The 22,593-nt window shown below is 37.5% G+C and overlaps 1 protein-coding gene across 1 annotated transcript in view; it reads right to left on the minus strand.

Moving 5' to 3' along the window:
• Nucleotides 1-2,815: 2,815 nt before the first annotated feature.
• Nucleotides 2,816-22,593, minus strand: part of sfrp5.L (secreted frizzled-related protein 5 L homeolog) — a gene marked incomplete at its 5' end in the record, with an annotated part of 50,032 nt that continues 30,254 nt past the window's right edge. The window contains 1 exon segment of the mRNA NM_001090477.1: nucleotides 2,816-4,909. Coding sequence (NP_001083946.1) covers nucleotides 4,557-4,909 — 353 coding nt within the window. The 3' untranslated portion in view covers nucleotides 2,816-4,556.

Consider the following 22,593-nt stretch of genomic DNA (forward strand, 5'->3'; position numbering starts at 1 on the left):
TGTATACAATAGTATCTCTCAGTAAAGATACTGTTAAGCCATAATTAATGCACTTTAGACTTTATCATAAATGCTTTCCGCACTTGGAACAGCTCTTTAAACAATAAAATCACATTTATTTACTTTGAGTTTCTTTCAGTTACAAGCAGGTCTAGGTTTTGCAATTTGCATAATTTTAGTTAGCACAGGGCATCTGGAAATGTTCATGTTACATACCCATCTGTCTGCTCAACCCACAGTCCCGGATTGTTACTGAAATGTTCAAACTTTCTCTTTGATCTCCTGCACTGAACAGCCAGAAAAAGATACAAAGTTTCTATCTTAATTGGCTTTTGGCCAGAGGCCAGAATACGTGGAAGGTGCACTTTATACATTTGTAACAATTTAAGATAAGCAAAGAAACATTTGTAACAATTTAAGAAAAGCATGTGGCTTGGGGAAACTGTGACTTACAGCTTAAAGGACAATTCACCTTTATTATAACATATAAAAACCACATAAATATGTTCAAACTTTCATAACCTAACAAATTTTGTGAAATGAACATGGTAATAAGGGGGCCACAAAAACGAGCGTGGCCAAAAAAATTCCACACGGCAAATCTTTTTTTTGTCCCTCTTTCTGTTTCCAAAATGTTGGGAGGTATGATGATATATCATTGCCATGGGGAATATATAACCTCTCAGTTTGTATCTGGCACTAGAAATTATGAACTTGAACTGGTTTACAGATACAGATCAATTATCTGGAAACCTGCTATCCAGAAAACCCAACATTACAGCAAGGCCATCTTCCGTAAAGCCCGTTTTATTCAAATAATTGATATTTATAAAATCGATTTCCTTTTTCTCTGAAATAATAAATCAGTAACTTGTACTTGATCCCAACTAAGATATAATTAATCTTTATTGGAGGCAAAACAATGCCATTGGGTCTATATAATGTTTAAATTATTTTTTAGCAGACATGAGATAGACTTGAGCAGCATATATATATATACTACTATAAGGAGATCCAAATTACGGAAAGATCCCAGATCCCTTTTCTGGAAAACCCCAGGCCCCAAGCATTCTGGACAACAGGTCCTGTATATGAGCTAAGTTGGCCGTTCACAGATAGTTCAGCTTGTCTGGTAAGGCTGCAAAATCATTGGGCCCACAATGACTAGATGTGGAATTTATCAACACATCGATGAAGCTCGATTTTCTGCTCGGAATCAGCGGTGCGCGAGCTGCCAGGGGCCCTGAGGGGGTGCAGGCCCTGGCCCAATCGCTCCCTCGGTAGTTCCGCCACTGCCTCCCCGATAGAAATCTGGCTGATTTTGATATTGGTTGGGCAGACTGTCATAAAGGACCAATATACAGGACTATTAAAAAAACGCATGTATGGGCATCTTAGGCTTCAAGCTGATGTGTGAGTGCAAATGCAGGGCATTGCTTGCATAGAAATTTGGATCATGTTGGATCCTGTTGCTCACACTGGTACCCTTGACTTCTGACTGTATCCAAATAATATCCAGGGTCTGCACCAAATGTAAAGCCAAACTATCCTCAGAACAATGGTGTGTTTCATAAATGGCTCAGTGAATATCAGTTGCATTGGAAATCAATTTAGTTTAGTGTGTATTTTAAGTTCTAATCACCTTTCTGTTTGATGTTCATGTTCACATGCATATGAGAGGGTTGCAATTCTAGCTCAGTCTAATAGTCTAAAATCCCATTTTTCTATTACATCAAACCCTGTAGCCTAATGATTTAATGACACAGAAGAGATAGAAAAAAAACAACAAGAACTAAGAAAGCATGTTTTTAACGTGTGAAATACAGTTCTGGTTAAACTGATAAGTGAGGAGTGTGGGGCTTTTCTGGTCTGAAATCTGACGGACGATATGAGCAATAACAGCTCCCACTCATATTAATGCACATATTCACTTGGAACATTTTGTGCTCAAATTGTTACAATGTCCTGTTGAAAGTGGAACATAATCCCTACTCTTTTTTTTTTGTTTGCGGGACTTGTACAGAGTGAACAATTTAATAGCTATTATTGTGTGAAGGTTGTTTCTCCAGTGGGCAGTCAAAATGATTTTTCATTTAAGAAATATAACAGCAGACACGTTTAAAAATAACGATAGATGATGAGTAATGTGTTTGTTTCCCAAACAGCCTGTATTATTTTTAACTTACAGCTGTTCACATACAGTATGTTTCAATTTATTTGTTCCTTTAGCTGCACCCATGCTGTGAGTCACTGATAGATTTCACCTAGTCTTAAGCTGACCATATACTATAAGATCCACTTGTTTAGCGAGGTCGCAATCAAGCAAGATCTTTTCCCAATATGCCCAGCTAAGATGGACAATATTGAGTCTAATAATTAGGTTATAACAACGGGAATATGAACCGTTGGATTGATTGCGGCATCCATGAGCCGATGTGGCCCTCTATCTGATGGGAAAATCAAACCGGCCTTATTGAAATCTGGCTGATTATCAGCAGGTATTGGTCTTGTGCCCATTCCAGGGTTCTGAAGGGCCCAAATCGGCAGCTGAAATCTACCAGTGTAAGGCCACCATAACACTTTCAATACGCCACTGACAACCAGCATGCAGTTTGCAGTTAGAAAATAATGTTTAGTTGAGGAAACCCACTAATAAATCATTTTTTTAATTCAAAAATAAACCCTATTTCGAACGGGGAATTATTGAGCACCCAGTTGTGTTTGGGTGCATTTTTATATCAGTGACAGTTTTTCATTAATGTTTATGCAGTTGTACTTAGTTTGAGGGGAAAACAATCTGCTTTAATGGAGAAGGAAAGGTTAAGTAAGCTTTATTAGAAAGGTCTATATAAATACACCAGTATCCCCTCAAATGAATGCTGCTCAGGGTCCTCTATCAAAATAAACACCACATTTCTTTTCTTTTATTTGATACACATGGGCTTCTGTATCAGACTTCCTTCTTTCAGCTTGAACCTCCAGGGCTTGGGCTTGAGCATGCTCAGTTTGCTGCTCTCTTCCTCTAGGCCTCCCTTCTCACCTCCCTGCTGTAATCTAAGCCCAGAGCTATGAACGAGCAGACAGAGACTCAAGCAGGAAGTTATGTCACAAGCTAATATGGCAACTGCTATCCTAAACAAACAGAGAGAGCTTCTAGAGCTGTCTACTCGGATATGGTAAAGCATTCTACAGAATAAATATAGCGTTCTAGCTTGCACTATTGTGGCTAATCTATTGGCAAGAAACTGCTTAATAGCTTTCCTTCTCCATTAATTTTTTTAATCAATTGCCCAATGGCCTGATGCTCAATAATTTATGTAGCTATTTCCATGTAATACATTTCGGTGGACGGCACACATAAATAAGTCCCTTTGCTCTCTGCAGGTCAATGCTCATGTAAGGTGGATGCTACATGCAAAACAATATGACCTGCTCTTTTTGTGTTGTTTTTGTGTTGTTTTTGTGTTGTTTCATGGGGTCTAGACCACTATACAGAAGCAGAGAAGCATACCTAACAACATCCAGCAGTAAGTGACCTAGCACATAGTACTGGCTCATCACTGTAACAACCCCATATGCATTAACAGAGTGGTACAGAATAAATCAGCTCCACTAAATTAGTGTGATCAATCTGGGCTCAGGGATTAAGCAAGTATTACAGTGGTGTTTCTATTATGCCCGTGGATAAAGATGCACAGATATAATTAGGAACATTTCATTCAAGCAGTGCTGCCAGCTTGTGAACATCTTTACTTCTTTGTTAAATGACATTGAGAAAAACTTTCTTTTATATAGATTTATATAGCCTGGTTTTTCTTTTCAGCTTCTTTCATTTTAAATTAGAAAAAAAAATATCAACACTGAGCAAACCGGTTTCTCTCTCGGGCACACAGGTCAACTCTTTTCGTGACTTGTGAATCAATTTTATGTATTTTCTTCAACGTTAACACGGAATATTTCCTATAAATAAAATCTGACAGAAAAAAAAAAAAAACATGTGATGGCTATGAATGATGAGATATAATGTTGTTTACAGATGTAGCAAGCACCTATATATAAAGATGAAATTTCAAGGCATGCTAACTTGACATCCTTCAGAAGGATAAGTTATGACAATGTGGGGCGGCCTAGTCACGATTCATCAGTCCTTCAGAAAACATTGTTCATGTTACTACCAGCAGTGATTTAAGTCTCAATAATAATGTGTTTCTTCTAGAGGAATGATAGACTACGGCTCTCGGCAATCCAGTCTTCCAAAGCTATTGTTGTAGTGTCCTTCTTAAACCATACCCAGTCCATGTTTATACCAAACTCAATGGAAAATCTCATTCCGTGTCTTTTCCCCTTACATACATCACATTCTTCACCCTTTCATTTTTATCACTCAACATACTACAACATACCCTAGTATTGCTTTTTTTTTAAAATGTTAACACCATCTTCACAAGAGGTTTTTCAATGCAAGTGAGTATGCTAAGTTATTGCTATTACTATAATATAAAATCCATTTGGTAAGGCTGGGCGATGGTGGCACTTAAAGTCTACAGATGACAGTCTTAACGGAAGGAACCCAAGTGTGATCCAGTGCCATGGGAAATAGTGTCAGAGCATGGATAGGAGTACATAAAATTCACTGCATACTTCATATCTTTGCTTTTCTTGTCCCACTTGTAGATGGCCGTCAGAATAAGTTTATTGTCCACTTTACGACCCATGATAAGGAAGCTACCACTTAGGTTATCAAGCTGTGGACATGGACAACTTGCAGCATTCTTAATATACAGAACCAGCTTGCGGAATTCTTTCCTCTTTAGCTTCCCTGCTTTAAGGACCTTTTTCTTTTTCTGCGCGGCGATGAGCTTACGGTCTCCGTTCTCGATCTTAACTTCTTTAATACGCATCCGTAGCACTGGAAAGAATTCAAAAAAATAAATAGTCAGTCTGGCTGGAAAGCCAAATGCATGCATCGCTGAGTGTTAGTGCTTTCTTCTATTTTTCTTATCTCCAGAATAATTTATTATGTTTTAGGGAAAAAATACAAAGTGCTTGCAAGCCATATTTCATGTTCCAAAATATTACATAATGGTTAAAACAAAGCTTTTCATTTTCTTAAATCTAGTCAGCAGTATAATTTTGTGCTGTCAGGTTGTCACCATATTAATAGATTTATAACTGTTTTTTGAGCTGGATGCTTACAGCATATTTTTCTTTTCACCAGACTGTGAAATCGAACTTACCTTTCATATATATATATATATATATATATATATATATATATAAAATAATAAAGTTTAGGTCATATCTTTTATGCAGAGGTGGTTTAGAGTGCAAGAAGCTCTATACAATGCTTCGCCCTAATTTACATTTTAAGAGATTCCTAAGAAAGTATTTTCCAGAGCACATGCCGATCTACAGCAAAGGATTTAATGACAAATAAATTAAATCGTGAAGGGAAAAGATATTCATTATTATTTTTATATATAAAATCTTGATATTTTTTGTTGAAAATGCCCTGAAATTCACTGTCCATGCACCCATTCATATTAGCCACAACCCTTATCTGTTTACCCACCCCTTTCACAAAAGACCACACTTATTTCAGTTAATAGGAATATCTTAGTGAAACTGGGGGCAGCTTAGAGCTATGGAAAACATTTTGTTTTGAAGGAACTGGGATAAGTAAATGTAGGCAGACTTAATGAATGGTAAACACTGACTACTACATCTCCTATTTTTCAAGCTACCCTTTATCATACTGTTTTTATCCATCGATAGGACTAAAAGACCACAAAGCATATTTATTTATTTCAATAATTACTCAGCAAGTCCAGTTGTTTTTAGATTTACTTATACTAGGGGGCACATTTACTTAGTTCGAGTGAAGGAATAGAATAAAAAAAAACGAATTTCGAATGATTTTTTTTGCTACTTCGACCATTGAATTGGCTACTTCGACCTTCGACTACGACTTCGAATCGAACGTTTCGAACGAAAAATCGTTCGACTATTCGAACATTCGATAGTCGAAGTACCGTCTCTTTAAAAAAAACTTTGACCCCCTACTTCGCCACCTAAAACCTATCGAACCTCAATGTTAGCCTATGGGGAAGGTCCCCATAGGCTTTCTAAGCTTTTTTTGCTCGTAGAAAAATCATTCGATCAATGGATTAAAATCCTTCGAATCGTTCGATCGAACGATTTTTCGTTCGATCGTTCGATCAAACTAATTGCGGTAAATCCTTCGACTTCAATATTCGAAGTCGAGGGATTTACCTTCGGCAGTCGAATAATTAACCCTCAATATTCGACCCTATGTAAATCTGCCCCTAGATATACCATGACCTGGATGAATGAAAATCATCATAGTCTTATTTATTTAGGATTTATTTAGGTGTTCTTGGGATTGACATTGTACACTAAGAACTTAGATAGACCATCTATTCTCGGTGGTACCTTAAATGGTAACTGGTAGGAGCACCAAATTTGGCAACACTTTATTTGGACACTTGACATATAAATCATGAATCGAAGAAACAACTATTCAACTGATAAGTCATGACTCAAAGGGTTTAATTTAAAGGAGCCAGATATGTACACAGTTGGTCCCGCCATGTCTGTATTTGCACAGTCGTAAAGCAGTCCGGCAAATAAACATCTATCTTGGTGGCATATAAAATAGTTTGTCAACTCTAGAAAATTCAGTTTTTAACACTCAGTTCAAACACTTAGCTACTCAAGTTAAGCCTGTGTCACTTCTAGTGGAATTCTAGTAGGAAACTTATAGTTCCCCAAGACTGAGCCTCAGGCTCAGCATGAACATTCCGATTCTCTGAACTGTACATTGAGATTTTAGCCACAGAAAGACCTCCCGTGCTGAATATGGATTTCTCTCTTAAGGGAAGGCATTGTAGGGGCTGGCTGCAGAGCATAGTATGAAAAGTTCACTAAAAATAGCTACAACACAAATATTTTGAAGTTCATCCTAAATAGGAATATGTCATACAGCAAGTTTAATGGAACATGCATGACTTGGACTTGTTGAAAATGCACCTAAATCTAATGATTCTGATTTATATTTCTTATTCTATGTTCTTCCTAAAGAATGTGAGTCATTCATGCCTTCAGGTCATACTATTCAAATATCTAAAAAGATGATCCAAACATTAGCTTCAATAAGGGACAGTTGAACAGTTTGTATATGCCACTGAACGTATGGAAATAATGCATCAAAGCAGTTGTGCATCATGTTTACAATCCAAATTATTTAGTTGCACAATATTGTCTTAAATATTTCAACAGCATTCAGTATTTCTATCTCCAGAACCCATGGGACCTCAAAGAACATGTGGGACTGACTTCACCAGTAGGATGTTGACTCCTAATTTAGATGTAAGTGTTATGCTTTTCATAAATTATTTTTTACCTACAGCATTTCTTCTTACTCAAAGAACGTTCTACAGGCAAACATTGATGTGTCATTAAAATATAAAAAATATGATTTTTATTGATGGGAGAAATCAATTCAATGGATTGTAGAGGTCAAGGAAACACCATTAGAGAAGAAAGCATTTAAAGCTACATATGAACTTATTTTGTACTATAGCATGTCTAAATTAACAAATACTCTGTACCAGCCGATACCTCAGCTAGCACTAGTCACCAGATTATGATAAACATTACTAATTAAAACCAAAGTGACTAGACTTTGTGGAAACACAAACTTATCTGACTTTCAGAGAACTAGAATGTTAAGGCAACTGAGCTTCCATTTTCCCAGGTAAAAACTATGCAATGCACACCTGGAATTTCAATATACAAATTCATGTTAAAAATGTTTTTTGGTTATAAATTACAGGGACTGTAATCTTGGGATAAACAACTTTTTTGCATTGGACATGTTTTCCACCAAAAAGTGGTTTTCTTAAAATGCTGCAAACCAACTGAACTGTGTTCAGGCACAGCTGGCAGAAAGGGTGTCAGTGGGAATGTTCATTTGGGTGGATTGGGTCACCTCAGTGAATGTACACAACTGTAAGGGATGCTTACCCTGGTGGTCTAGTGGTCGGCGGGGACTCCCTGCGCATGATTCTTTGCTCCTCAAGCGCTGGTTCTCCTATTGTGCACGCGGCATGCACTTCCAGGTTTTATGCTTTGGCGTGATGAGGTCATAGCACAATGATGCGAATTTCAAATGTATTTAAAGGGGCTTTTGAATGACACTTGTTGCCCGTTGTTAGGTCTAACTTGTTTAGCTCCTTGTGAATCCTGCTTGTTTATATTGATATTGACCCTTGCTTGCCTGACTATTTTGAAATCTCCAATCCTGACCCGGCCTGTCTGATCTTGCTTGATCTCTGCCTGTACCGACCCGTCCTGTCTGACCACGCTATTCCGTTTGGTTCCTCCTGAGTTGTGTAGCCTTCCTTCTAAAATCCTTGGTAAACAATTGTGCCCCTTTACTTGTTAGGCTCCTCTCTTATTAAGACCTGGCAGCATCTGAATAGTGGAGTGAAAGGCGGCTGCTGCATGTGGAAATGGAGCCGAGACCAGGGAGCCTAGCACTTGTTCTGGATTTAGGGAGCCGATCATGACTGCACATGGACATTGATTGTCCACACTGACTGGAGATCCACCATAATCACTCTGGGTGTGCCTCATCCATATAGAAACATGATATACAGGTATGGGATCTATTATGCAGAATGCAACGTACATGCACTGTTGAAGCCACTGTATCACTAGGTATACTTTAATAAAGCCGATATGGGTGAAGGCAATCGGACTCCGTAATTTTTCTTTGGCAGAGTGCACCATTTGTGGATCGGTTTTAGATATATGACATTACGAGAGTTGCGAACACGTTGGTTCACGCGAGTGCAGCCGCTGAGAGGAGGACGCGTCACAAGACCGATGGGAAGAGTGAGCGCCGCTAATATTTTCTCCTAAATATATTGTGGAACATGAAGAATGCTCGGGACCTGGGGTTTTCCTGATTTGGATCTTCATCCCTTAGGTCTACTAAAAAAATATTTAATCCCAACTGGATTGTTTTGCCTCCAACAGGGATTAATTGTATCTTAGTTGTGCTCAAGTATAGTTTTATTATAACAGAGCAAAGTGAAATCATTTTTAAAAATTTGAATTGTTTGATTAAAATAGAGTCTGTGAATGTATATAATAATGACATGGGCTCATGACTAGGTTAGAAATCCAGTTTAAGCACCTACAGTATCACATTTATTCATATAAGTGCAATGATGCTCATCAGCACAAGGTGATATGAGTATGTTTTTCCAGTACACATTTCACACCTATCTAATGTCGCTAATCGCTATTTTTATACAAGAAATGAAATAAGAGCAGACACTATAACACCTGTCTCTGCCCAATGATTTCTCCCTCGCCATGTCCAACTATTCTAACCTTGTTAGCTCCTCATTAATGATATGCTTACTCTTTCTCTATACAAGATTGCTAAGTGGACGATCTATGAAAGTTCGTAGAACGTTTGTATCTCTGAATCGTACTTTTTACAGCAAATGGACACATTTTTTGAATAGCTACTTGATCCACAATTTTTTTAGTAATTTATCACTTGTAAAAAACATCAAATCTATAAATACAAAAGTACTGCAAGAAAAAGCTTTTGCGATTGCGTAGAAGCCGATGGAAGTTTCATTTCTTTTATTGCAAAGCCTTTTGTTCATGGTGTTCGAAGTTTTTGGAGATCAAAATGTTACATTGTCATACAAATTTTTCATTCGTTCAAGAATAATACGGGGTTTTTGAATTTTTCCAGCAGCTATTATCATTCCTACGTTTTAAATTTTTTATTCTGATCTTTCAATAACTTTCATGGCATTTGGGATTTTAGAGAAATAGAGTTTGATCGTGGTTTTAAAAAGCTCTAGTACCACTAAAATCCGACCTTTAAATGGGCCTCCCATTGAATACACTTTATTAGCAGCCTCTGAAAATTTTTTATATCCATGCACTGATATACTTTCCAAATTAGAAAAAACAGCAAGCCATGTACAGGTATGGGATCCAATATCAGGAAACGTTATCCAGAAAGCTCCAAATTATGGGAAGGTCATCTCCCATAGCTCCAAATTATGGGAAGGTCATCTCCCATAGATTCCATTTCATACAAATAATCCAATTTGTATATTGTATTTTATCCAAACTTAGATATAATTAATCCTTACTGTAAGCAAACCCAGGCTGTTGGGTGTTTAAATGATTTTTTAGTATGGTATGAAAGTCCAAATAGAGAAAGGGAAAGACAGGTTTTGGAAAACACCAGGTCCTGAGCATTTTGGATAATGGGTCTCGTACCTGTATTTTAATATTAATGCAACTGAATAAAAATATTATCTTATTCTAATAGCCATGACTTAGCAGGAACTATATTTGGGGTGTATTAAATGTGGACAGAAGAAAAGACTGAGCTACGAGAGCTACCCCAAGTCCCATACATTACAATCTTCAAAATGTTTCAAACACAAAGAAACCATGCATATCTTTTAATTTAAACCAGGAGTAGGAGGGTGTAAACGATTTCCACACATAGGGACAAGTTTCCCTTACAGAAAGGGTTTCTAAACAAGGTTATGCTTCAGACTCTCTCACAAGAGTGCAGACTTGTCAGATTGATATGGTGCAGCACTTCCTTGTTAATTTGCTAAGACACAAGCCATGTGCCCATTTGTTTTTTTTCGACATGAGTAAGTAATGCATAAGGGAAGCCTATATCTCATAGAATTCTACATCTAACAAGTCATCACTTGAAGCTGCATTTTAAAGATGAAACTGAGGTGGTTCTGATGGCCAATAAAAGTGCTAAATGCTTTACCGCAGCACATTTCTGACTACAATAAAGGTATGGAGTGCTCTTGGCCAAGACCTGTGAAGTGTTTGAATTATGGACGTAAACAGAAGGCTCATTGCTTTAAATATATCACATGGTTTATAACATGACTGAATAACCCAAGACTAGACATTTACCATTAAATATTTTTCAGTTGTGCTGTAAAATCTATACTCTGTCTTGATGAGAAAAAGGTAATATTTGAGCCTGAGTATAGGAGATTTGAATGCCATAGACAAATTATGTTGCTACAAAGCAGCTTAACTTTCAGTAATGAACAAATGTTGGGCAATGTTTCATATGTCGGGCATGTCCGTGTCGTGCAGAGAGCGGGGGACTCCACACTTTTACTCCTTTTCCTGCGATTCTTTTTTCCTTCTAAGTATTCTTTCTCCTTCCCTTTTGTTCTTTTACTACATTTTCTCTCAATTTTTGGTATTGTATATCCTACATTGGTTGTTAAGATACATATCAGTGTAAATGAAGCAATTGGTACACCTTGCACCAACAGTTTTTTGAAAAATAAAAAATTGTGATTATAAAAAAAGGGGTAATCTTTGGATTTGTGCCTGAAAATAAACAGTCCACAAATGGTCTAGAAAAACAGTTAAGTTCATAAATGTTTCAAAAATATTGTAGTCCATTTTTTCTTTCAAACAGGGGTATGCATTTGATGCATTCTATGAGGTTTTCACTTCTTTGTTTAAAATTGTAGCAGATCCTACAGTTCCTCCCTTTTTTGACAACATGAAGTACCTAAATATTGTGCACAGAGAATGTCTGTTGGTGTGTGGTGTTGAGGAATCGCAGCAACACTTTCTGCTGTACTGTGTTTGTTTCTGGTTCTTTGCGAGAGAGTGTACCAAATCATCTTAACCTGTATTTGATTAGAAATTTAAATTTCTCTGAGTTTTCTTACCAAGTAGTAAGAGGCCACAGAGCTGGTAACAGGAACAGAACAATTCTGTATATTAGTGCTGTCCAACTGGTGGTCCGCAACCCCCCCCTTGTGTGCCCCCCCATGAAAGTGTGTCTGCTGTGCCTGCTTGCCTTGTGTAAGCTTTAAAAGGTATCAGTATTAATATTAACTGGCTCCTGTGTGTGCCATACTCTGCTTGCCCTATACTCTGTGTGTGCCATACTCTGCCTGCCCTGTGCTCCTTGTGTGTGCCATACTCTGTTTACCCTATACTCCCCAGAGTATGTGCCTACTCTGACTGTGGGAGGTGAACCCGATGGGGTTTGGAAATACCTGTTAGGGGTCCCCAAGGTGTTTAATCATGTGCTGGGGGTGCTGTGTTATGCACAGGGGAGGATGAGGCATATGTATTTAAGGGTATGTCTTAATATGACTTAATAATCTTTTTTCACATATAAGTGATATCCCATAAGGTTTTTTTGGTGAGCAACTACCATTAATGTAGACATGGTCTCAAAAGTTATTGTGGTAACATGGGTGTGGTTTAATGTTGGTGTGGTTTAAAACAGGGAGTCATTAACACTGGCTTCCATTATTGGCCCTCCACCATGTATGCCAGAAAAATTCCGGACCTCTGTGTCACAGAAGTTGGACAGCACTGCCTAAGAACTCTCTGGACACATCCTAGAGTGGAGGGAAGTGTGTGCAGCTCCTGGTAGAGGAGGTCTTGCTGCCAGCAAGAGAGTTCCAGAAGCTGGTGAACCTAAATCCCTTATGGGGGAAGAAAGATTAAGAGACTAATGAGTTTGATATCCCTGGAGGGGAGAGTAAAAAGGGCTTAGGGGTCCGTTTACTAAAGTGCGTTAAAAATATTCGCACAATATATAGACAGAATTTTCGCCAAATATGTTATCGCCAGTTTACTAACCTGCGGTAAATATAAATTTGCGAATTTTCTTGCGCAAGAATAATTGTTCGCCAGTTATCGCATTTGCTGAAAATAACGCTACGTACACATTAACGCATGGTTTACTAAACAGCGAAATGTGCTAAAGACAAAATTAACGCCAGAATATTCGCAAACTTTTACCGCCACATATGAAGTGGCGTAAAAGTATTTTTTCTGCCAGAAAATTCTCAAGGGGCAGGAAATATCCCATAATAATGTTTTTTTTTACCCATCATTCTTTGCTGACAGGAGAGAGATCTGTAGCTATTGCTGACAGGATGTTTTGGCTTCTGCTTCTATCTGGTGCAACAGCAGCAGTTTCAGCTCAGAGTCGTATTATTGGCAGTGGCATCACAGTCCAAGGATTCGTCAGCCTCTACACTTTTTGGTTTCATTGGGATTGGCTACATTAAACTGTGCATTTCTATGAAGCAAAGAGATTGACTGGTATCATTTCCTATGATTCTATTGGCAGAAGAGTTTATATGATGCAGACATGTTTGATTGGTATTACTCTGGTGATGTTGTTGGATGGTATAATCATCAGTCAATAAAGTTTATAAGTTTTGAAGATGCATTTCTGGCCATAAATGTCACAGTAAAAATTGCCATAATAACCGCCATAAAACAAGACTATTTTATAGCATAAATATTCGCAAAAACGTAATTTTTCGCCAGAAAATTCGCAACTCGCTAAAATTACCGCTAACGTAAGCTGGTTCCTTAACGTAGTTACCGCAAGTGATCGCAATGACTTCTGAGCGCATCGCTGTTTAGTAAACTTAGTCGCTGCGAATATTCTGGCGTAAAAATATTCTCAGCGATAACATGCGGAAACTTAAAGTCAGATTTACCGCACTTTAGTAAACGGACCCCTCTGTGAGAAGCCTGAATATTCCAGATAGTGGAAACCAACCTGTATGGTGAGAACGCCAGTGTGGGGGAAAGTCTTGAATGCGTGATGTTAAAACACTGATGTGTTCCTGTGTGTGAGTGACTTTATGTCGGTAGAGTTTTCCTGAATAAACATGAGTTTTTGTCTGAAGATGCTGTGTCCCTGTCTTTATGCTCCTGATCCTCTGCTTACCTGCCCACCATAGCTAATTTCCTATCTTATCAATAGATAGATAGACAAATAGAAATATATAGTAGATATATTAATAGATAGATGACAGACAGACAAATAGACAGACAGATAGATAGATAATGACAGAGATAGATGGATGTATAGATAGATATATCATAGATAGATGATAACAATTTAACATCCTGAAATCCTCAGAAAAATGACTTTCAATCTGAAACAAAATTACATGTTTAGTGATGTCTTATAATGGCAGAGAGTTCTTTTTATACACCCATATTACAGTATGAATATAACAGTATGTTCTTTTGCATAAGGACAATTGCATAGTGTTATTTAGCCCAGAGTCACAGTACACTGCTTCTCTAAAGAACTTCCACACTGCTCGAAGGGTTAATGATTGGTCTAAACAGTAGAGGTGCTTTTAGGATCTGATTCTAAGCGGAATATTTTCCCCACATGGCTACAGTTCCCAGTCACCAGACTGTTGACAGCACAGCTTGGCAGTGAAGTTCTTGGCAGGAATTTTATTTACAGAAGTTTCATTTGTAAAATGAAAATCATGTGCTCAGAATGCAAAGTGGTTTGGTGTGTAAGTGCAACGTAGTGAGTCACCATACGATAAAACATTAACACACGGACAGGACAGATGTATTATATAATTATGAATTTTAATTCTATCTGCTGATGATGTAGAGTAGGAGCAATGACATTTGCTGTTGGGAGATATACTATGATGATATGATGTTGGCTGATATTTAGATCTTAACACCCAAGCTAGATTGCTGGTGCATCCCCTCATACGACATTTTTAGATGTCCTTGTTTCATGATTACTGATAATTAATCCTGCCATTTGACCTCAGGCAAAAATGTATATATTGTTGCAATGAAAAGACTCAAGTCCCCATTGCAGAATGAACCGCTGTAAGTGCCATTGTGCTCCCTTTATTAAATCAGATACAGGGAAAGTGGTTATCCATGTCATATTCTGTCTAGTCTGTATATTACATTACAGGTATGTGATCCGTTATCCAGAAACCTGTAACCAAAAAGCTCAGAATTACAGGAAGGCCATCTCCCATAGGCTTTAACATAAACAATTAAATTTTTAAAAAATGTTTCCTTTTTCTCTGTAATAATAAAATAGTAGTTTGTATTTGCTCCCAACTAAGATATCATTAATCCTTATTGAAAGCAAAATAATCCTATTGGTTTTTTGATGTAATATTTTTATTTAATTATTATTTAACTTAAGGTATGGGGATCCAAAGTATAAAAATACCCCTTATCCAAAAAATCCCAGGTCCTGAGAATTCTAGATAACAGGTACCTGTATATGGTTATATTTAATTCTTTTTACATGTGTGCATTTGTAATAACAAAACATATATGTACAGGTGTTGGATCCGTTCTCTGGAAACTCGCTATCCAGAAAGTTCCGAATTATAAAAAGTCACCTCCCATATAGACTCCAGGGGGCAAATTCATTAAACGACGAAGCGCCTAACGCTAGCGTGAATTTGCTAGCGTAGCGCATTTTCGTTAATTCGGCGATTCACTAACGGACGCTGGCGTAAATTCACTAGTGTTAATTCGCACCCTTACGCCTGGCGTTACGGACGTAACTACGCAAATTCACTGACGCGTGAATTATTCTGAACGCTTCCTTTTACGCCAGACTTCCTTCGCCACCTCAGACCAGGTGAAGTGCAATAGAGTAGATAGGGATTGCTTCAAAAAAAGTTAAAAATGTTTTTATGGGTGATAGGCTGAAAAAGATCGAAAACATTTTTGGAGCTACACTCCTTCCCCCCTACATTTCCTAACTCATGGCACCTTAACTATACAGTGGGCACATGTGTAGGGCAAAAAAAATTTTTATTTGCTGTTTTGAAGGTTTCCCAGGCTTGTGTAGTGCTGCTACATATACCTCCATTGTAACTTAAATTTGGCGCCGTATGCAAATTAACCATCGCTAGCGTAACTTTGCTTTGCTTGGCGAATTAACGCTAGCGTAACTTCGCAACCTTACGCTTTCCCTGAGCGCAACTTCAGATTTTAGTGAATTTGAGTAGTGCTGGCGAAAATACGCCTGGCGAAGTGCGGCAAAGTGCGGCAAAGCGGACGCTGGCGCATCTACGAATCCTAGTGAATTTGCCCCCAGGGCTCAAATGATTAAAAACTTTTTTCTTTTTCTTTGTAATAATGAAGCAGTTCTTAGTACTTGATGCCAACTAAGATATAATTAATCCTTATTGGAGGCAGAAAAATTCTATTGAGTTTATTTGATGTTTAAATTATTTTTTAGTCGACTTTAAGTACGGTGATCCAAATTACGAAAAGAAAACCAGAAATCCAGAAAACCCCAGGTTATGAGCATTCTGGATAACAGTTCCCATACCTGTGTAACATTTCATTATAGGGCTTCACTGTATAATAATGATACCATTATACAGGGACATAAACTGGGTGGAAGTCTCTTTCCAAGTAATCATATCTAAGATCTTCAGAGCTGGAAATGTAATGTTGGAAGTTCTATTTGATAGAACAAAGTTGCATTTTGTCCCTTTCATGAATATCTTTTTACTTAATACATATCCTCGCTGCTAGTGCAGAAAAATACCTCTGGGAGTACATAGTACAAAGATTCCTTTGTTACAATCTAATATACAAGGGAGCAACCTGTGACCGAGCACTGGCACAAAATTTATACATTTGACTTTGGACAAGCAGGTTTTTTTTTCATTGACACAAGACATGGCCAAAAACCCATTAAGACAAAATTTATATAAACGGACACCTTAACTGGACTGCACATTCTGGTAACTCCTTAGAGAGTTTAGCTCCATTTCTGTGCTGCCTGGAATAAAGCCAATGGATTGGAGAGGAGAAAAAATAAAATGTTCGAAAACAGGCTTACAATATAAACTGCAGAGCTGTTTGTTCATAGCGTTAACAGAGAAGGTCATTTATGGATTAGCAGAGGCTTTTGAAATACAGGTATGGGACCTGTTATCCAGAATGTTCAGACTTTTCCAGATAATGGATCTTTCCATAATTTGTCATACTTTAAGTCTACTAGCAAATCATGTAACATTAACTACACACAATAGGCTGGTTCTGCCTCCAATAAGGATTAATTATATCTTAGTTTATATCAAGTACAAGGTACTGTTTTATTATTACAGAGAAAAAGGAAATCGTTTTTTAAATATTTGGATTATTTGTATAAAATGGAGTCTAGTCTTTCCATAATTCAGAGCCGGATAAGGGGTTTCTGGATAACTGATCCCTTGCCTGTTCTCTTGTTTTCCTCATCAAGAAAAAAATGCCTATGAAGCCTCTTCCATTTCCTAAATTGTTGGGAAAGCATTGTTGTAACATGCATTAGCAGGAGTGAATCCAGTGATAGGACTTTTTGGGAGAAAGGAGTGAAGAATGTTCGGGGTTTTCAGGATAATTGATCTTTCCATAATTTGGATCTTCATACCTTAAGTCTACTCGAAAATCATTTAAACATTAAATAAACCCAATAAGCTACTTCCACCTCCAATAAGGATTATTATTATTATATCTTATTCTGGATCAAGTACAAGGTACTTTTTTATTATTACAGTGAAAAAGGAAATCAGTTTTAAAAATGTGGATTATTTGGATAAAATGGAGTCTATGGGAGATGGCCTTTCTGTAATTCGGAGAAAACCGGTTTCCGGATAAAGGATCCCATACCTGTATTTTGTTCACTGATGGTGCAATATTTAAAAAGGTTTCAAGTTTAATATTCAAATTAGGGTTCATATTCATGTTCATATTCATATAGGTGCAGAGTAACCGCAGTGGAGCTCATGGGCGCCATTTTCTGACTCTTTGGATTTCTTCGGGAAGTGAGCGTCGTATTTCTACATGCGCAGATGGAGCAGTCTTCCTGTTCGTAGAAATTGCCGAAGGGAAGGAAGAGGACCAGAAGAAATCCAAAAAGCAGGAAGATAGTGCCCATGAGCCCCTATAGGTGAGTTATGGATTACGGGCACTTATAGGTGTTATCACCGATGCGGGGGGAGAGCAGGGAGAGGGGACTACGGTATGTAGGGTACTGGGTAGGAGGTTTCATTTTTCAACCCTTTAAAGAACATGTATTTTTTGCTGTAAAACATTTGTTCTTCAATAGGATTGATACGCCACATAAACTTTTCATAAACCCAGGCGACAGCAGAGCAAGGAGGCCCTGGGTACCTTCTAATGTTGTCCGTGTCTGGACATTGACAGGCATCCCAGTTGAACAAATTCTAAACCAATCTTTCAAGGCTTGATATGTTCTTGTACCAATTTCCCATTCCCTTCTATTTTTCACGATATTCTTCTCAATTACAAGGCTGAAGGCTGATTAATTCTCCCATATGCCAAATGTCACATGGACAGAAAATGTTAACTTGATACTTTTATAGAGAAATATTTTATCAATCAAATTAATCAAAAACAGAAATAGCTTGCAGCTTTTAAAAAAAAAATGTATAAACAAATGAAATGAAAACCATAGGCCTACTCGGACTGTGTATTTGAGTTAGATTTCCCGATAAGTGTTTTTTTTGGAGAGGATGCAAGACTGATATAAAATAAATTTTGGGGAGAGATGAGAGATAAGGTAGAAAACATGTTTTTCTTTTCAGTGTGGAAAGACAAAACAGCAAATAATGTTACATGGTCGCTTCAACTACAAGAAAACACATTCTTTGAAATGTTGCTGAACAGGGAAAGAGATCTAAAGAGTAAATGCAAGCAAAGTCATAGGTAATTTACTGGATAAACCAAGTTCTTTAGTTAGTGTAGACCACAAATCATTTATAAATAAAACAAAGTTTCTAAATAGAGAACAACCACTGCAGAACGGCATGCTAGAGATATTTTGCCCCTGTTTATCACCTACAATACCAAAATCTCATTACTTTCAAAATAGTTTATCTTCCAAAAATAATGTAACATGAATGGCAGCCGTCATGGTTATAAACAAATTCATTTTGATTGGTCATGTGCTTTCAGAAAGAGCCAGCACTTTAGGATGCTTTCTGGCAGGCTGTTGTTTCTCCTACTCAATGTTACTGAATGTGTCACAGTGGGACTTGACTTATTATTATTGAGTGATGTTCTTAGATCTACAAGGCTGTTATCTTGTATCAGGGAGATGTTATCTGATTACCTTCCCATTGTTCTGTTGTTATGCTGCTGAGGGGAAAGAGAGGGGGTGATATCACTCCAACTTACTGTACAGCAGTAAATAGTGGTTGAAGTTTATCAGAGTCACATGACTGGGGGCAGCTGGGAAACTGACAATATGTCTAGCCCCATGTCAGATTTCAAAATTAAATGTAAAACATGCTGTTTGCTCTTTTGAGAAACTGATTTCAGTGCAGAATTCAGCTGGAGCAGCACTATTAACTGATGTGTTTTGAAAAAAACATGTTTTCCCATGACAGTATCCCTTTAACTTGTGCATTTTTAAATAGTTTCAAAGTGATCTTCATAAACCAATAGCATAGGGGCCACTTTCCCCTTAAGTTCACTGTTCCCCTCTCCTCACAAAAAGACTGCAGAAAGCCAAACCAATACTGCACAAGAAACATCATAGCCTATAAATAAATATTGGGTCCTGTAATTTACGTTAATTTTTTTTTTGTTACTGAGTCAAATTAATGCCTCAATACTTTAAGGGTCTTTCCCGTTCTTAACACTGATCTTTAATGTCAAAATCCATCATAGTAAAAATGTGATGAAACTTGGCATCAAAGCATACACCTGACTAGTTGTATGACCTAAGATGGGTGTCTTGCCACCCTACATCTGTCCCGCAGCTTCCTTTGATATCTGATCAGGTCTGGACTGGGTGTCAAAATAGGCCCTGCTCTGCTAAAACAGTGACTTTCTGTGGCATCTCACAGCAATTTAGAGGGAAATGGAAAAATGGTCATCGTAAAACTAAGGTTCAACTGTACCAATCCCCCAGACATGGGAATAAAGGTATGGGACCTGTTATCCAAAATGCTGGGGTTTTCCGGATAACAAATCTTTCTGTTATTTGGATCTTCATATCTTAAGTCTACTAGAAAATCATGTAAACGTTAACTAAACCCAATAGTTTGGTTTTGCTTCCAATAAAGATTCATCATATCTAAGTTTGGATCAAGTACAAGTCACTTTTTGTAACTTTTTTTTGGGAGACATCCTTTCTGTAATTTGGAGCTTTCTGGATAAAAGATCACTTAACTGTACCCTTGTTTTACTCAACAACAGCAAAAACGTCTATGAAACCTCTTCCATTCTCTAAATTGTTGACTATAATATCCTTTAAACTAAAGTTATACTATAGTTTTTGTTCTTCTGGTAGTATCCTCAGAACTTATAGAATGAGCAGCAGCCATACCAGAAGCAAGACTGGATGAAGGGAGATATCTACAGTACAGGTATGGGACCTATTATCCAGAATGCTCGGGACCTGGGCCTTTGTGGATAACGGGTCTTTCTGTAATTTCACACTTTAAATCTACTAGAAAATCATGTAAACATTAAATAAACCCAATAGGCTGGCTCTGCTTCCAATAAGAATTAATTATATCTTATAGGTTGGATCAAGTACATGTTACTGTTTTATTATAACAGAGAAAAAGGTAATCATTTTTAAAAATTTGGATTATTTTTTTTATAATAGAGTCTATGGGAGACGGTCTTTCCGTAATTCGGAACTTTCTGGATAACGGGGTTTCCAGATAATGGATCCCATACCTGTATATCCAGGGGATACACATCCAGCCTTAGCTGCTTTATAAACCTGCCAGCATTAGTGAGAGGTGAGTCAGTGCACAGATTGTGTATATGTGGTGTATGCCGTGTTTGTGCCTAATCTTGTTCTGGATACCCTCACATTCTTTTGTTCCATGTAATATGCATTAGTAAGAGTAAATCCAGTGATAGGACATTTGTACAGAGGGGTGCAGAGTACTGAAAGTTTAAGCTTCAAAGATCAACACTATGCAAAGATTCAAACTAAAAACGGATCTCAATTCATTGTGTTGGGAATCATCATAAAAATAAAAAAGCCATTTTGCAAAGATTTTCCCTTTTCTTCTGTAGCAGGTATTGCTATCAATATCGGGACTCTTAACAGTGAGGGGAACACCTAGAAAGTGGCTAGACACCCTCTTAATGTATTTATCCAATGCTGTTTTAATAATGAAATCTAGTGTTTCACTGGTTGGACTGGGTAAAAGTGTTGGGCGAATAAATTTGCCTGGCATGAATTTGCGGCGTATTTCCACGTTTTGCCGGCGGTGAATAAATTCGTGAATCTCCCGTGAAAATTTGCCGGTGAAAAATTGCCGTCTCAAATTTCTGATTTTCACGATTTTTCGTGGAAATGTCAGAATTTGACTTTTTTTTGTGAAAACCTTCGAATTTCACGATTTTTTAGTGAAAACATTCGAATTTAACAATTTTTTAAAAAACATTTGAATTTCATGATTTTTTCGTGATCTTTCCGATTTTGCAATTTTTCCCTAATTTTCCGCCATTTTGCGAATTTTGCAGGAAATTCGCTAATTTTTCTGCAAAGCGAAACGGGAGAAATTCACCCATCACTACTGGGTAACTGAATGGAGTAATTATTTAACCTGGGTCAATAAATATGCCTGGTATGTCTAAATAAATAATTCCCAGGTCTACTTCTATAAAATTAGACTTAATTGCACATTCTGGAGATGAGACTAGGGAGAGACATACTATAGGAGGCCTCATTTATGAAGTGTCAGACAAGGTGCAAAGAACATAAGACAGGTATAAAACTGCATATTTTTTGCACTTTGCAACCAGGCTTGTTTGTCGAGCCCTTAGGCAAAGATCTGCATAACACCTTGGGGTATATTTATCAAAGAGTGAAGTTAGAAAGCTCCACCGTCCGCTAGAGTGAAATTACGCCACTCTCCATTCATTCCTATATTCCATATTTATCAACGGGTGAACTTTCACTTTCACCCAGTGATAACTATGCTTTTAAAACTGTCATAGAAATGAATGAAGAGTGGCGGATTATGGAGATCTCTAACTTCGCTCTTTGATAAACATACAGCCTTGTATGTCTAGGCAAGAATCAGTAGATAGAATTGCTGAGCAAATATCGGATAGCAGGTAGCATGCTCTCCAGGGTTTTAAGGCTCATAATAAACACGGAGAGTAGCAGCTACCTTCAGCTTGCTACAAGAGTTTATTGTTTCTAGTGTGCAAAGCCTCGTCAACTAATACTGATTTCTTTGATAAGAAAAAAATTAAATATGTTGCCTGCAGTTTCACAAACATCTACAAATTTCCATTTCATAACGGGGAAGTTAATTTAGAATGAACTTTTGGTATGACGTAGGCAATGATATTCTAAATTAACATGTAACTGGCTGTTTTAATGTAAGTTCTTCATTTTGGACATTAATAGGCTATTTGCTTGCTAGGGTCCCACTTACCCCAACACCCAGTGACAGTGATTTGCAAATCAGAATGTACAGAAATATAATCAAACAAGTAAATAACAACAATGAAAATTAAACCTTACAGAGCATCAAGTGACCCATACAACCAAACGGCATGATAAACTGCCGGCTGGAAAGTGGAAGAATAGGGATCAAAACAAAAAAGAAAAAACACAATTGCTGCAAACATTTAGGCAATGTAATGTACAATGTAAAAGGTAAACTTCCACTTGCATATCCTTGCAGGTTAATTTGTGGAATCCAG

This window comes from Xenopus laevis, chromosome 7L (genome assembly GCF_017654675.1).
Source record: "Xenopus laevis strain J_2021 chromosome 7L, Xenopus_laevis_v10.1, whole genome shotgun sequence".
NCBI lineage: Eukaryota > Metazoa > Chordata > Amphibia > Anura > Pipidae > Xenopus > Xenopus laevis.